General features: G+C 55.0%; 5 protein-coding genes across 5 annotated transcripts; 2 read left to right on the top strand and 3 right to left on the bottom strand.

The window, feature by feature from the left end:
• Positions 1-656: 656 nt before the first annotated feature.
• Positions 657-2,195, bottom strand: VDAG_04886 (1-aminocyclopropane-1-carboxylate synthase). Its single transcript, XM_009654490.1, has one exon. It carries the CDS (start codon positions 2,019-2,021, stop codon positions 747-749), a length of 1,275 nt encoding a protein of 424 aa, XP_009652785.1. The 5' UTR covers positions 2,022-2,195; the 3' UTR covers positions 657-746.
• A 465-nt stretch (positions 2,196-2,660) lies between these two features.
• VDAG_04885 (cyanide hydratase) lies at positions 2,661-4,560 on the top strand (the record flags this gene model as incomplete). Its single annotated transcript, XM_009654489.1, has 6 exons — positions 2,661-2,694; positions 2,757-3,437; positions 3,585-3,940; positions 4,001-4,240; positions 4,307-4,405; positions 4,501-4,560. The coding sequence occupies 6 exons, from the start codon at positions 2,661-2,663 to the stop codon at positions 4,558-4,560; spliced, it is 1,470 nt and encodes a 489-aa protein (XP_009652784.1).
• A 672-nt stretch (positions 4,561-5,232) lies between these two features.
• Positions 5,233-7,016, bottom strand: VDAG_04884 (uncharacterized protein; the record flags this gene model as incomplete). The annotated part of the gene is made up of 3 exons (XM_009654488.1): positions 5,233-6,070; positions 6,181-6,677; positions 6,795-7,016. The coding sequence occupies 3 exons, from the start codon at positions 7,014-7,016 to the stop codon at positions 5,233-5,235; spliced, it is 1,557 nt and encodes a 518-aa protein (XP_009652783.1).
• A 1,132-nt stretch (positions 7,017-8,148) lies between these two features.
• On the top strand, positions 8,149-9,429 carry VDAG_04883 (uncharacterized protein; the record flags this gene model as incomplete). Its single annotated transcript, XM_009654487.1, has 3 exons — positions 8,149-8,163; positions 8,321-8,351; positions 8,405-9,429. 3 exons carry the CDS (start codon positions 8,149-8,151, stop codon positions 8,917-8,919), a joined length of 561 nt encoding a protein of 186 aa, XP_009652782.1. The 3' UTR covers positions 8,920-9,429.
• A 1,811-nt stretch (positions 9,430-11,240) lies between these two features.
• On the bottom strand, positions 11,241-12,889 carry VDAG_04882 (uncharacterized protein; the record flags this gene model as incomplete). Its single annotated transcript, XM_009654486.1, has 2 exons — positions 11,241-11,294; positions 11,702-12,889. The coding sequence occupies 2 exons, from the start codon at positions 12,887-12,889 to the stop codon at positions 11,241-11,243; spliced, it is 1,242 nt and encodes a 413-aa protein (XP_009652781.1).
• Positions 12,890-14,028: the final 1,139 nt, after the last annotated feature.

The raw sequence follows: 14,028 nt of genomic DNA, 5'->3' as shown, positions 1-14,028 counted from the left end.
GTCATACCTTCTTCAACTTGCCCAACCCCTGGAAAATGCACGGTTCGTGTGGTCGGATGGACTGGATCACGGAACATTCGCCGGGATCACCTCAGATCGATATCAAAAAGACCTCCTTCTATCGAAAGCGCTGGAACCCGAGGTACTAGTAGCATTCGCAATGAATGGCCAACCTCTGGGTAAGGAAAGGGGCGGACCTGTGCGACTCGTGGTACCAGGTTGGTTTGGCACCAACTCGACAAAATGGCTTTGCCGGTTGACTCTGCAAGACAAGAGAGCCTCCGGGCCGTACACCACGACGTTCTACAACGAGATCGACCCAGGGGATACACTAAAACAAAAGACACGACCAGTTTGGGCCGTCGAAGTGAACTCCATGATCGTGTCACCAGCGCCAGACACGGTGGTCCATCAGTCCAAGGTGGCGATCGAAGGGTGGGCATGGTGCCATGAGCCTGTAACGAAGGTCTACGTGAAGCGGGCTGGAGAGCAGCAGTGGGCCGAAGCAATTGTGGCAAAAAGAGACGGCTACAGCTGGCAGAAGTGGGGAGCTTCGTTGATGCTGCCCAACGGGGAGCATACCTTAGTGGCTCGGGCGGTATCGTGTTCCGGCGAGGAACAGCCACTGATGGGGCGGAGGAATCACGTACATCAGATAAAAATAATGGTTTCGAGCAATTCTTAAGTCTCACCCGACACTTTTAATACAAAAATCTCCCCGTAGTGAAGTGTGTTCAGCCGGATCATCAACCAATCACAATTTTCAAGGCCGAGGAGATTCTACGTAGTCCCTCGTCCAGGTCTCGCCGAGCGAGGGAGTAGACCAGCCGGAACCAACCTGGTTTCTCGGCTCCAAATTGTTCACCCGCGGCAAGAAGAACCTTCTGATTCAAAAGCGCCTTCGCCAACACTGCGAAAGCGTCCTCCGCAGTCTTTTTAGGGTGGAGCGCCCTGTATGCCGTTCCCAGATCGACCCAGACGAAAAAGGCAGCACTGCTTCCGGGTGCTATAGGGGCCTGATGGGCTTTCGCCCATCCAAATACCAAAGCGAAGTGCTCGGCCAGCCTCAGATGATTGTCCCTTATATATGCGTCGACCCAGGCGGTATCCTCGAGGAAGTTGGCAACGGTTGCTTCGGCGAGGGACGCCGCCGAACTGTGAATCGAGGAGAAGGCGATGGCCTCATGAAGATCTCGGTTGTGCTGAGATATTACGGCTCCAACACGGAGTCCATTGGCCCCGAAGTCCTTAGACGTTCCCCAAACAACATGTACAAGCGAAGGGTCGATGATATCCGTGGTGTTGATGGACAGACAAGAGTAGAAACGCTCCCCTTGACCCCAGACGGAAAGAGCGTAAATCTCATCGCTGACGAGGTGGATTTGGTACTTCTGACAGAGTTTCATCAGCCTCACGATGGTATCTCGGGGATAACACCGGCCAAGGGGGTTGTGTGGATTGCAGAGGATGAGGCCCTTGACTTTTTGGCCCTTGTCCCGCGCCCTGAGCAGAGCTTCCTCATACTTTCCCACCGCCTCCGGTCCGAATGGGTCAACGTCTCCAAATGACACTGCTGCGGTGTTGACAAGCATTCTACCACCAAGAGTCGTGAAGAAGGCCCGGAAATAAGGCTTGCCCAGAAGGAATGCCTCGCCAGGATCTGCGATAGTCCAAGCGAGCTGCTCAACGGCAGAACAACAGCCATTTGTAATGGTGATATGGCCCGCTTCAATGGCGAGGACCGGTTGAAGCCGCCTCGTAAGAAACACGGACATGACGGATTTGAGTCTATTGGATCCGGTGGTGCCGTCGCCGTACGTTAACATGTGAGACGTGGCCTCAAAGCCGCTGAGGAGGCGAGCCAGCAGACGGGAATGCATCAAACAATTCTCGGCCATTGCGAGGCTCACAAATCCCGAAGGGTTGTCGTCGGGATGCCACAGATTCTTCATGACATCCCACAGGAGTGTGCTGCCGTTGCTCGAGGCAGCATCACGACCGCGGATTGACAGAGATGTCATGGCATGAAGATGATGTTGCGTTGCCGAGTTAAGCAAGAAAGAGTCCAATGTTGACAGAGCCAGAGATAGGGTCCGACTGTTGAAACCTCTGGCTGGAAAAAAAGGAGAAGAGAAAAGCCATGGAACAGATCCTCTGTTGCTGGCCGTGTCAGGTTCTTAGATCTGGTCCCGAGTGTTCATGCCCTACAGTACAGTGTGGACCTTTACGAGAGATTAATCGCGGTAATTATTTATCGAGAGTCATCTGATATTACTCAGCCACACTCCGGGTAATTTTGACTTTTAGCTAGTGAATACTACCGCCATTCGGGATAGTAGGAGGCTCGGTGGCTAGAAAAACGACCGACCGGGCGACTCCACTGGAATAACAACTTGTGGTTGTGCTGGGTCATAAATTCGGCACAAATCCCCCCAGGGTTGACCACTCTTCTATTACACCGATCCCGAATCATGGCGCAAACTACCCGAGTAGCCGCCTGCCACGTCGCACCTGTCTTTTTATCCGCTCGAGAAACGACGGCGAAGGCCGTCGCCTTGATCAAGTAAGCCGCTCGTCGCGGAGCCAATGTGGTCGTCTTCCCTAAACATTCATCGCCGCATTCCCCATATGGAGTGCGTTACGTGCACCTACAGAGAATCATGAATTTTTCAAACGCATGGCTCTCGAATCCGTGTACGTCGACGGAGACGAGATGAAATCTGTGTAGGCTGCCGCTAAGGCGTCGGGGGTCATAGTCAGCATCGGCTTTTCGGAGAAGGCTCGCAACAGCACTGCGACGCTCTTCAACTCAAACATCTTGATCGACGAGCAGGGTAGGGTGCTAAATCACCACCGAAAACTGGTAGCGACCTTTTTCGAGAAGCTGACCTGGGCGGCCGGTGACGGCTACGGGCTGCATGTCGCGGAGACGCAGTTCGGCAAGATTGGCGCTCTGATTTGCGGTGAAAACACGAACCCACTCGCAAGATATGCTCTCATGGCTCAGGGCGAGCAGATTCATCTCTCGACGTGGCCCGCTGTTTGGCCAACACGACTGCCGAAAGATACCGCGGCTCACGGCAAGGCGAATTATGACAACGTTGCCGCCAACCGAACACGCGCTGCGGCTCATTGTTTCGAGGCCAAGTGTTTCGGAGTACTTTGCGCTGGTGTCTTGGGTGATGATGCCGTCCAAGCCATAGCGGACGGAGCACCGCATCTTAAAGATCTGCTTGAGCGGACCCAGCGTGGGGTCACCATGTTCTTGGATCCGACAGGGGCACCGCTACCCTCATTCGTGATCTCGAGATCCAACGCTGTCGAAGCAATCCCAAACCCACAAATTCCCGGCGATCCAGCCCCGTCGGTTGACGCGCTCTTTTCTAGGGTCAACAGGTTTGCGAAAACTCATGGCTTCGGTGTTATCAAGGCCAATGGTGTGATTCGACCTGGACATCGAAGTCGATACGTCTTTCAATGTGATCGATACGGGGCTCAACGACCGGGAAGGGGTGCTGGTCTTCGGAAACGAAGATCTCGGAAGTCGGGGTGCCTGTGGAAGATTGTTGCTGAGACCTTGCCAGAGAACGGTTTCCAGTGGACTCTCCAGCACTTTCCAAATACAGAACATCACCACCACAACCATAACCCTAGTCCCGATGCCGCTGCCCACCCAGTTCATCGACGACTTATTAGCCCTGTGAAGACGGTCGTCCGGAGCTCAAGTCGACGGATTGGCATTCGTGCGCGAGACATTGGTGGCATCGTCCGAGATCACTTCCCAGATTCGGTTTACACCCAGAGAGATATCTACAACGCCAGAGCTCGGATTAGCAGAGAAAATCTGGGTGGATACAGCTCTACAGCTGCATTGATCAAATTGTTCGACAATAAGGAGATCCCTTACGTTGTCGAGTGGGCCAGCGACGAACCCAACCGCGTATTGGGGTTGGTTTGGACGTTTCCATACTGTTTCTAGATGTGGAGACGTTTCCCTGAGGTCCTCAGTTTCGACAACACGTACAACACGAACCGCTTCAAGTTGCCGCTCTTCCAAGTTACGGGACAGACTTGCTTAGGTACAGTCTTTAACGCCGCATTCGGGTTGATCGACAATGAGAGGCTTGAAGGATTTCCGTTCCTTGCAAGGGGTGTCCGCACGCTCCTCGACCGATACAGCATCCGACCGCCCGACGTTATTATTACCGACTTTGACGACCAGATGAAGAAGGCGCTAGGGGTTGAGTTTCCAGACGCCCAGTAGTAGCTTTGCATCCACCATATCAACTTCAATGTAATGCTGTAGTCCAAGCGGAAGTGGGTGTATACCACGAGGGACAGCGCTGGCGAAGAGAGCAGCTCGGATGAGCCCGATGCTACCCTCAACCAGCGCGATCGACAGGCAGTGCGGGCATCTGGAAGCCAAGAACAGCCAATCACACACGACAACTTGCCTCGGCCGATAACCCACGATTACCATGGAGTGCTGACGTTGTGGAGGCTGGTGGTGTTTGCAGAGACGGAACAGGATCACGAGAAGGCCTGGAAGTCCCTCTGTAAGCAATTCGGCGACCAGAGAGCGATCCTCGCGTATCTACATGGTACGTACATACCTGTGAGGGCGCAGTGGGCCCCCTGCTTCATCCGAAAGTACCGAAACTTCGGCATTCGAGTGACCTCCGGCACAGAGGCCAGCAACAACAATATCAAGAGCTATCTGCTGAACGGCATGAGTCATTTGTATCGGCTGGTCGAGGCAATCCAGGGTATGCTGGACGATCAGGAGAGGGAGTTTCGTCAAGCTTGTGCCCAGGATGAGGTATTAACGGCGCGGGAGCACGTTGGGCGTGGCTCAGAGTACCTGGGCGAGCTTCCTAGGATGGTGTCTCAGAAAGCACTTGCTTTGATTACGAGGGAGTATCGCAAGGCTTTGAAAGGCGCCCCAACCGCGGCAAATCCGTGGCCTGATGCCCCAAGACCGTGTGACGACGATTGCACCGTGTCTGTTGAGCTTGGCATCCCCTGTCTTCATACCATCTACGGGAAGCTTATCAGCGCAACGCCTCTAACCAAGTGGGATATCCATCCACGGTGGCACCTGCGAGAGCCTGTGGGCGAAGACGTACATCGTCGGATCTTAGACCCAAAAATCGCTACCAGTATTCGAGGGCTTGGACGGCCCAAAAACGGACCCCAGCCTTTGCCTGCGAGTATGGCAGTTGTGACCCGCAGTCAAGCCCGGCGCCACCAGGTTCCAGACAGCCGCTCCCAAGGCTCTCCTGCCCCCACAGCGCGTAGGAGGAAGGAAGGCGCGTCCGAGCTGGCGACAACCCTGCCATATGCCATGAGCGAGCTCATCTCCTCGAACGGCGACTGCGCGCCCACGACCATGTGAGCCCGCCTGACCTGTTGCAGCCGGGGAAGCTGATCTGTTCGCAGGCGCTGATCTATGCCGAGAACGCCGTGCCGCCTGGCAGGAAGTGCGTACTCGAGGAAGAGCAGCCGCTGGACGTACACCATCCCAGCAAGGTGCGGCGTATACGACTTTGCCGGGAGGAACCTAGCGCAGTCCTTAGCAAATCCTAGAATACCGCTGAAATAGACAAGCAGAGTGGATGCCGGCCGGCCGTCGGTGACCTCTTCCGTGCAGAACGCCATAATGAGGCCAAAGAGTCGCTCAAGCATGTCGGCGGCGGCCGGGTGCAGCCGGATCTTAGCTGGAGTCGGAGCTTCGTCGATTGGTTCAGCGTCGTCATCGCTTTCGTCTTCGCTGTATACCCCGTCCAGGCCATCGCCTATGCTGCCCTCCAACCAGCCTTCCTCCTTAGATAAGTCGTCGTCAGACTCCTCTTCCACGCCGTCTGCTTCGTCTTCCCGGCCCTGGCCCCAGAACCATGCGGACGTCACATGATCCTGTGCCCAGACGTCGTGCTCCCACACGGCGCTGATAAGATCCTCTTGCTCTTTTAGCCGGATACGTGCGGCCCTGCAGCGCGCACGCGTAGGCATTCGAGACGCGCGGAACACCATAGCAACGAAGCGCTTTAGGACCGAAAAATACTTCGCCCGACTAGAGGCCCGGCTGACAACCGTAAAGGGCTTGGAGTAGGGCGCATTCCACTTCACGCTCCGCAGCCAGCAGAGCAGGTTTCTGCCTGTCGTGCGGGCAGTGTGCCGCACCTCTCTAAGATGCTCACCACAGCCATTGCGATCACGGCAATCTTCCACTCATCGTCGGCCGTGCTTATCATATCGTGCTCTAGTCGCGCCCTGCCTTCTCCCGTCCCGGCGCAGCCCATGACGAGCGCGCGCTGCGCCGTGGCCTTGGGTGGCATCGACGCCAGCGCCCACAGGAGCGGCCGGTGCACCTCCCCGTACGTCGACTCCCACCTCGTCCGGTCGAGCCAGGGGCGGGCCTCCGGGTATGCCGGGTCTCCACCGAGCGTTGCCGTTGCCCCGGCAGCCGCCATGGCCTGGCTGCGCTCGTTTTCTCTGAGCCGCAGGCCCTCGAGGTGGTCGAGCGCCTGCCGGCCGTCGACCGGACGAGTATCGTCCCCGTCTTTGCAGACGACCCAGTAATGTCTCTTTGGCGGGTTACGCATCCACGCCTGCAGGTAGACGGGCTTGAACATGGCCTCCGGCTTGACGCCTAGGTTCCTCTGCTGCTCTTCGTGGCACTCGCTGGTGTGGCGCGATTAGTTCTGCTTGCTGATCGTCCGGTAGTCGCAGAACTTGCAGGCGAAGCCATCGAGCGTCCGGAGGCGAGGGTCGCGTATCGCACCGTCGGCCCGCACGCCGGTAGACGCGGGATCTTGTATTTTTGGCGTGCTCTGGCCCAGGAGCTTCCCAATCTGGCCTCGCACCTCTGCTGGTATATCGTGCTTGCGCTTGAGGTGGTCGCTGACTCGAGACGGCACAAGGCCGGTGAGACACTCGGCGCGGTAGCGGATGACGACCCGCGCCGTGGGGTCGATACTAAGCTGCTGTGAGCGCAGGAAGGTGTCTTGTGGTTCCATGGCGTACTCTAAGGCTGTACGGACGTCGCGGCTCGTGGCTACGATTAGAGTTCCCGCGCCGCAGTTGCGCCATGATGGTCAACCGCGGCGCGCCTTCTTCGCGGCCAACATCACAACACTTTACGCGTCGTGCAAAAGCAACGTCGTCGTGACACGGGCCACAAAATCGTGTATCAGGGACGGTCGATGGCCGACGGGAGGTAGACGTGCAAGGGCCAGATTTCCGTGTATCAGGAACGAGCCGCCAGACGACGGACATGGGCCAGGCGACGGGATTTGGGTGGCGCACGGGCCGCAAATTCGTGTATCAGGACCTGATACATGAGGGTATTGGTACAGTAGGAGCTGACTTCTCCTGCTTCGACGGGTCGTAGAGAGGTGATTGCTCTCCTGGAGGATGTTGGTAATGGCCCTTGGCCGGTTGTCGTCAATGGCGAAACGTCGCGTCGATTGACTGTTGAACTGCAGCGTTGATCCACCTGTAGACGGCTCCGCAGCAAGCGTACTGGCCGTGGTCCCGATCTGGGACCTAGGCGCCCTGCTGTAGGTATCGAAGGTCAAGGAGCTGGATCGTCGCCTGGGCTCATAACTGTCGCCGATTCCATTACGCCAAAAGGCGGGCCCCACCGTACTGGCAGGAATTCTTATCGGACTGTGTGTGACATCTGACAACAGACGCCTCGGCCACAGCTCGCCAATCTGCGGTCAGGCCATTGATTCGGTTTCCGTTGGTCAACGCCGTCATGACAGCTGCCCGACGGAGGTTCGTCCCGTGGCCAGACGCAGCGGTGTCGGGAGGTTGTTTGACAAGATCGGTGTCATCTACATCGAGTCAGGGCGGCAATCAACCCGACGGAACAGGGCTCGGTTGGACCGAAACCTTGACTTATGTCTCCTCCTCTTCAATAGCAATACCAAATCTCTCATTCGCCAGTTCCTGGATCCATCAGCTCCGCCGGCCTAAGAGCACCACCGGCAATACTTTATCCACATCCCCACACGCCCCCTCGTCGCGCGTTTCCTTACACTAGTTCAGCGGCAGCTTGCAAGTAAAGCAGCACGCCAAGCGCCCAAACCGTTACGGTCGCACATTACCACATGGGTGACATAACCCTTTTGGGAAGCCACAACCATGTTGAAATACTTAGTAATTTCGAGCCCCCTTGCAAGGCCACAGTACCACACACTATCCCGAAGGTATCTCTTCATTTGATGGCATCTCCACCAGGGTTGATGTCGTGATAATTCCTGGCCAGGCGTCACAATTCTTCCACTCCCACATCCAGACCATTGTCATCTTACAGTTATTATGGCCTATCCTCGCCTATTCCCTAAGTAAGCTCAGGCCCATCTATCATGGGATTATATGACTGACCGTTTGTACATAGATATGCCAGATCACGTCCTACCGCAAACATGTCCCGATGTTCCGAAGACCGTGGCCCCTAAACCGTACCAAAAGAGTCACGATTTCATCCGCGATAGCCACCCGGGCTCGAATCTGTGTCCATACTGCGGAAGACGTTGGCCCACGAGTATCTCCATCCTCGATGGTTCGCCAGTCCCGTTTCGAGAGGTTGAGACAGCTTCCACCTCTTCCGCTATACAGTCTATCGACCTAACAACCTCCGAACGTTCCACACCGTCACAAACGATCTTCACCGGCTCCGGAGACGGCCCTAGCCGTATCCTCGCATCAACGCGGCCTTCCGACGTGTATCGAGATGCCAAACTTACCCAGAGTCGGATCGCGAGGGGCATGAGGGCGAGCTCGTCGCAACTCAGTGAGGCTGTGGCTAAACAGAGCCAAAACAAGAGCAGACGGAAGATCTCGATGCGTCTCACGGTCTTCCTTGCGAGACCTGGCCCATGGGAAATCCTAGACGACGACGAGCAGCCCTAGTGGTCATTGGCTAGAGAGCTGCTGAAAGTCGCTTTGCGCCCCTTTGTCGACGAAGAACCATCTGTACCTATCCGCTTCTGGTTCGACAGCATCTTCTTCCCTCAGTTCAAAGACAAGCCTGCCCTCTCCTCTGTTCTTCGATTTGACAAGAGACTCGTTCAGAACGCCCATATTAAAGAGGGTATCACGGAGCTGAGCGATCTCGACTGGGAGAGACAGACAGTCGCACAGCTTTTCGGCGAGGACTGCCCTTTTCGTTTCAGTAAAACAGAGGGCAGGTAACGTACTCCACAAGCGAGTGGAACACACAAGCGAGTGAAACACTCAACCACGACCGCACAAATAAAACCCCAGATATCTCAACCACGACGACTTGAATTAACTAAATCAATCGGTGTTATCATCATCTGATATAGCTACAATGATCTGACAGGTCCTTGAGTTATGTCCTGCCTTGCCGCATGTTCCACAGCGTCGAGGGGCCAATTCTATACCCTGCTTACGACCCCTACTCAGCTGCGTTTCCTGCTTCATCTGGACGTCTACCTCATTCTGGGCTTGAATGTCCTCTGCTTCGGCTATAGACATGCTTCCCCCTTGCCTGAGACGCTTTTTCTTCGCTCTGCGACGCTTGCTTAGGGTCTCTAGCTCCCCTCGTATGAGCTGGACCTCGGACTGTACGAGGGTGAGTTTATGCATGATACTCCGCGTTCCCTTTGCTAAGTGGTCACCGGCGCCGAGAATAGACGTTGGTGAGCTATCTTGATGACGGGCAATCCGATTTTTGATGTACTCAGACTGCGAAGTCGTCTCAATCGGATTGTTGGGCGTCCTCGAGACCCAAGGTTCGGGTATCCCTCCACTGCTCCCTGGAGGCGTTGGGGTATGTAACTTCACATCCAGCTTCGAAAGGACTGCTTCCGGGTTATGAGGAACGAGTCCAGCTCCCCTAAAGGCCCCTTGGATGTTCTTCTCCGTCATTACCTCTTGGGATGCTGTAAGAAACGCAGGGAAGAAGTCTTCCTTGGTGATATGGCTTATACCCGCCCGCATCTTCTTCTCGATTTGCCGACCGTACGCCTGCTTAAGCGGGCCAAAGCAGCCAATATCGAGAGGCTGGAGTAAATGAGATGAATGAGGCGGCATACAGAGCGCGATAATGTTGTTTTCCTTGCAGTAGGCGTCGAATTCGATCGAGTGGTGACTTTCATGTCCATCTAGAATGAGGAGTCGATGTGTGCCTGTTGTGCGAGGCCTGGTGTACTTATCGAAGTGCCGAATCCATTCCAGTCCTGTTCTATTGGTAGTCCATCCGTTTTCAGTCGTGGCGATAACCCAATCCTTTGGTAGGGATGTTTCTTCGTACCAGCTCGAGAGGTGATATTTGCCTGCGACCACGATAAACGGCGGGACGCACCAGCCTTGGGAATTAACCCCCTGGATCACTGTGACCCATTGTCGATTTCCAGGTTGTATGAGCTTCGTATTTGAGCGCCTTTCCGAGCTTGTGACGACCATTCCTGTTGAGATAACGCCCATCATAAAGCCGGTCTCATCGAAGTTGTAAATATCTGCGGCCGCAATGCCGTACTTCGCAACCACATTCCGTACAAGGCGAAACCACGCGTTTATCGCGTCTGGATCTTCACATTGGGCCCTCTTATAGTCGTATCTGCGAAAGAAACGCGTCTTTAGCTGTGGTTGTCGCTTGACGAAGTTTGAAGCCCAGTTGACTCCGACGTGTGGCGCGCCTCGGTCGGCGAGCAGCCTATTGGCCATATCTTCCACGTCACGAAGCCGGGGAGGAAATGATCGCGAATCCAGGTCCAGAATACTCTCAATAATTGTCTGCTCCTCTAAGGAAGTCAATGTCCTCGAATTCGGAGGGCTGTCGCGTCGAGAGATAGTTCCCTTCAGTCGTCGGCCTAGCGTCACATGGCTCACGCTGTAGATCTTCGCAGCGCTCCGAATGCTTAGCTTGGGATCTTTTTTGATAGCTTCGGTAGCAAGAATCAATTGAGCTTCTTTGCAAGGAGTCTCCATGTTTAATTGTGGGTAGAAAGGTGATGAAAGATAGGTGGTTGGGGAATCGCGACGGAGTGTTTCACTCGCTTGTGTGTTCCACTCGCTTGTGGAGTACGTTATCTTCTTTTCCTTGTTTTCTATGGAGCCATTGTCTCCTCGACCACAAGCCCCAGCCCCTCGTCATATCAAGACGCCGAGGTCAGCCGTGAAGCCGTTCAAAATGGAGAAGGGAATCAAGAAAGAGGCAGTCAAGACCGAGGTGAAGGTAGAGCCGGCCTTGTTAATCCGGAGCGAGTTCAACTCGCCCTCCTTGAGCCCCTCTCTGAGCCCAGTTCTACCTCCCTCGAGAGCTAGCGCAGAAGACCAGATCGAGGTTATTACTAGCGATATGGACGAGCACCGCGCGGGTCGGAAACGAGCTCGAGACTCTGTAAGCTCAGCACTCTCGGCAGAGGCAGAGGATGAGGAGCTCTCGGCTGGCCCTGCCTTCACTGCCCTTGGTCCCGCTGCTGGAACCCGAGGAGTCGATACGAGGAGGCCAAGCAGTCGGCATCATCGTAAACAGACGAGGAAATAGTAGTTACTCTAGCTCAAGGTGACCCAGGTGCCCCATCAGCTCGTCCACACTATTGATAACATCGCCAGGCAGCTCAGTTCCGGAGAGACTATTGTTAATAGGCTCAAGGTAGTTCTGCTCGAGGAGCTGAAGCTAAAGCATTGTCAGCTGGCTTTGGTGCAATGGTGATTTTGTACGCACGAATCTCTCTTGCCCTCCAACTGGACTCTCTGGCGTGCTTAGCGCTGGACTTTCCCCAGAGCCGAGATGGGCCTGAATCTTGTCTCTAAGCCGTAGGTATACCGCGAGGTGTGGTCGATTATGATCAAGCTCCCCATCCAGTTGAGCATCAAACTGAAGATCCCGGAGCTGTTGGTCACACCAATCCGTGGTTATTGGGTCAAGGAGATCGTCTATATCGATAGAATCGACAGCGGCCATCATCTGGGCAAGCCCATCTCGAGCCGCGGGCCCTAGACGGACTGCCCAGTTCTCCACCTGGCTCGTGTTGTACAGATCCATCGGGATCCCGGCGACAAGATGCTCCCTATTCCTCTGTGGCCGGATACGAAGGCCGTTCCACATCTCCGTGAAGTCTGCGACCTCTTGATGGATCATGGGTCCATAGAGAGCATATACCGCGATCTGGTGAGCAAGACGATTTGTTTGGAAGAGGCCGCTATCAATCAGCTCGTGCGAGAACGCGATCCAGCGCTGACTGACACCTTTGAGTAGCTTTTCCCACCAAGACTCGATCCGTTGGTTCGATGTGCTTGGGCCCCAGATGTGACAGGAGCTCAGTCTCGCTCCCTGCCTGTGGACTCGTTGGTCGTTATCCTCGGTGGTATACCGAAACTCTGTCTGATCAAGGTCGGCGAGAATCGCCTGGGCTCCGGCCCAAAGAGGAGTCTCGATACCATGATCCGAGCGGGTGAAAAGGGGGCGGACCCCTGAGTACGACACAGTCCGTAAAAACTGTTTGAGTGAACTGAGCGCAGTCATATTCCCCCTGCCGACATATATCCAGATGATGGCTCTCGAGTACGTGTCGATACAGGCGTAGATGGAGAAGCCGAAGTTCTTGAGCTTCTCGTACCCATCAAGAGACCACATGAAGTTAGGCCCAGGGACCTGGAAATTCTTCCGGTGCTTCCAATCGGCAAGACGCCTCTGTTCGGCGCGTTTCTTCCATTCTGGGTTCGTCTGGTACTCGCGATACAAGGTATTCTGGCCGACAAGGACGCCGGCACGGATGCGGACGTAATGGTATAGATACCCCCTGCCAAATCCTCTGATACTTGAAGACTGACGGTCGTCTTGGAGGAGGAACTCTCTGGCTATTTGAACAGCCTCCTGTCGTTCAACAGGATCTCGGAAGCGTCGCTTCATGCCGTGCTTCAGACGGTACTCCTGTACAGTCCGCTCGGAAATCTCGATGCCGCGTCGCTTGAAATCACGGACGATGGAAGTGTCGCTATATCCGTATCGGTAGAAGTAGCCTTTGATCAGCTTGATGAAGGTGTTGGGATCAATCTTTGAGCGAAGAGGAGAGTACTCCTGGGCACCCCATTCTGCTAACCTCCTTTTCAGGGTTCTGACGTAGAGTACGTGCCCATCGTCTTGGAGATGGGCACATATACACACACACAAGTTTATTACGCCTGGTGGCCTAGAGCCAATAAGGCACTATTTGCTATTGTACACGGTCGCTTCCTCTAGTCTGTCCGAATCTCCCAAGCCCATAATAGGTCATCTTTCCGCTCTTGCTTTCTCGTCTTCTGTCTTGCCGCCGGTTTCTCGTGGGGTTTAGATTGTATTGGCAAGCTGCTTGAAGGCTATTCTTCAAGTGTTCAGAGTCCTATCTACGGCGACTGAAGCGGCGCTTACTGTTGTTGACACGAGGTGTGGGTGTTAGGTTCGGTTAATAGAAGAAGGGGGGTTTTGGTGTGTTAGGCCCCCGCAAGGGATCACACGTTCTCCAGTCGGCCCGTGGCCTTCGCAAAGCGTATCGTAGCTCGGACTGCTTTCATGTCCGGCTTCCAATCATCACCATCTGATGTCGTCTTACCTCCCAAATGGAAGGAGATGTTGTCTCTTTGTGTGCCAGGGCGCATGAGTGTCTCGGCTCGTTGTGTTGCCCATCGTGTGCATCGGAGGAGAAAGTGCTCCACCGTCTCTCTCGCTTGTCCGCATGCGCATTGGGCTGAAGCTACTGCCCTGATTCGGAAAAGTGAGGCGTTCAGTCTCGCCATGCCTGTCCTGAGCTGGGCCAGCATGCTCGCCTCCATCCAGGAAAGGTTATCATATAGTTCTCGAGTGTGCTTGCCGGGTAGTGCTATGTCGACTTCCTTCGAGAGTTTTCCAACATTATCTGGTAGTCGTCTTTCCACACGTAGTTTGCGCCTTGCAGCGTTGAGGGTGGTGGATCGCATCTTTGGGAACTGTTTTTCAGGCAAGGCGCCATCTCGGCTGGCCTTGCGTGCTTCTCCTTTCGCTTTCTTCAGGAGGTCGTCGTCGAGATGGCTCGG

The sequence above is a fragment of the Verticillium dahliae genome, genomic scaffold (assembly GCF_000150675.1).
Source record: "Verticillium dahliae VdLs.17 supercont1.8 genomic scaffold, whole genome shotgun sequence".
Classification (NCBI taxonomy): Eukaryota; Fungi; Ascomycota; class Sordariomycetes; order Glomerellales; family Plectosphaerellaceae; genus Verticillium; species Verticillium dahliae.
Note: the sequence above shows the minus strand (reverse complement) of the source record. Positions and strands in the feature narration are given on the sequence as shown.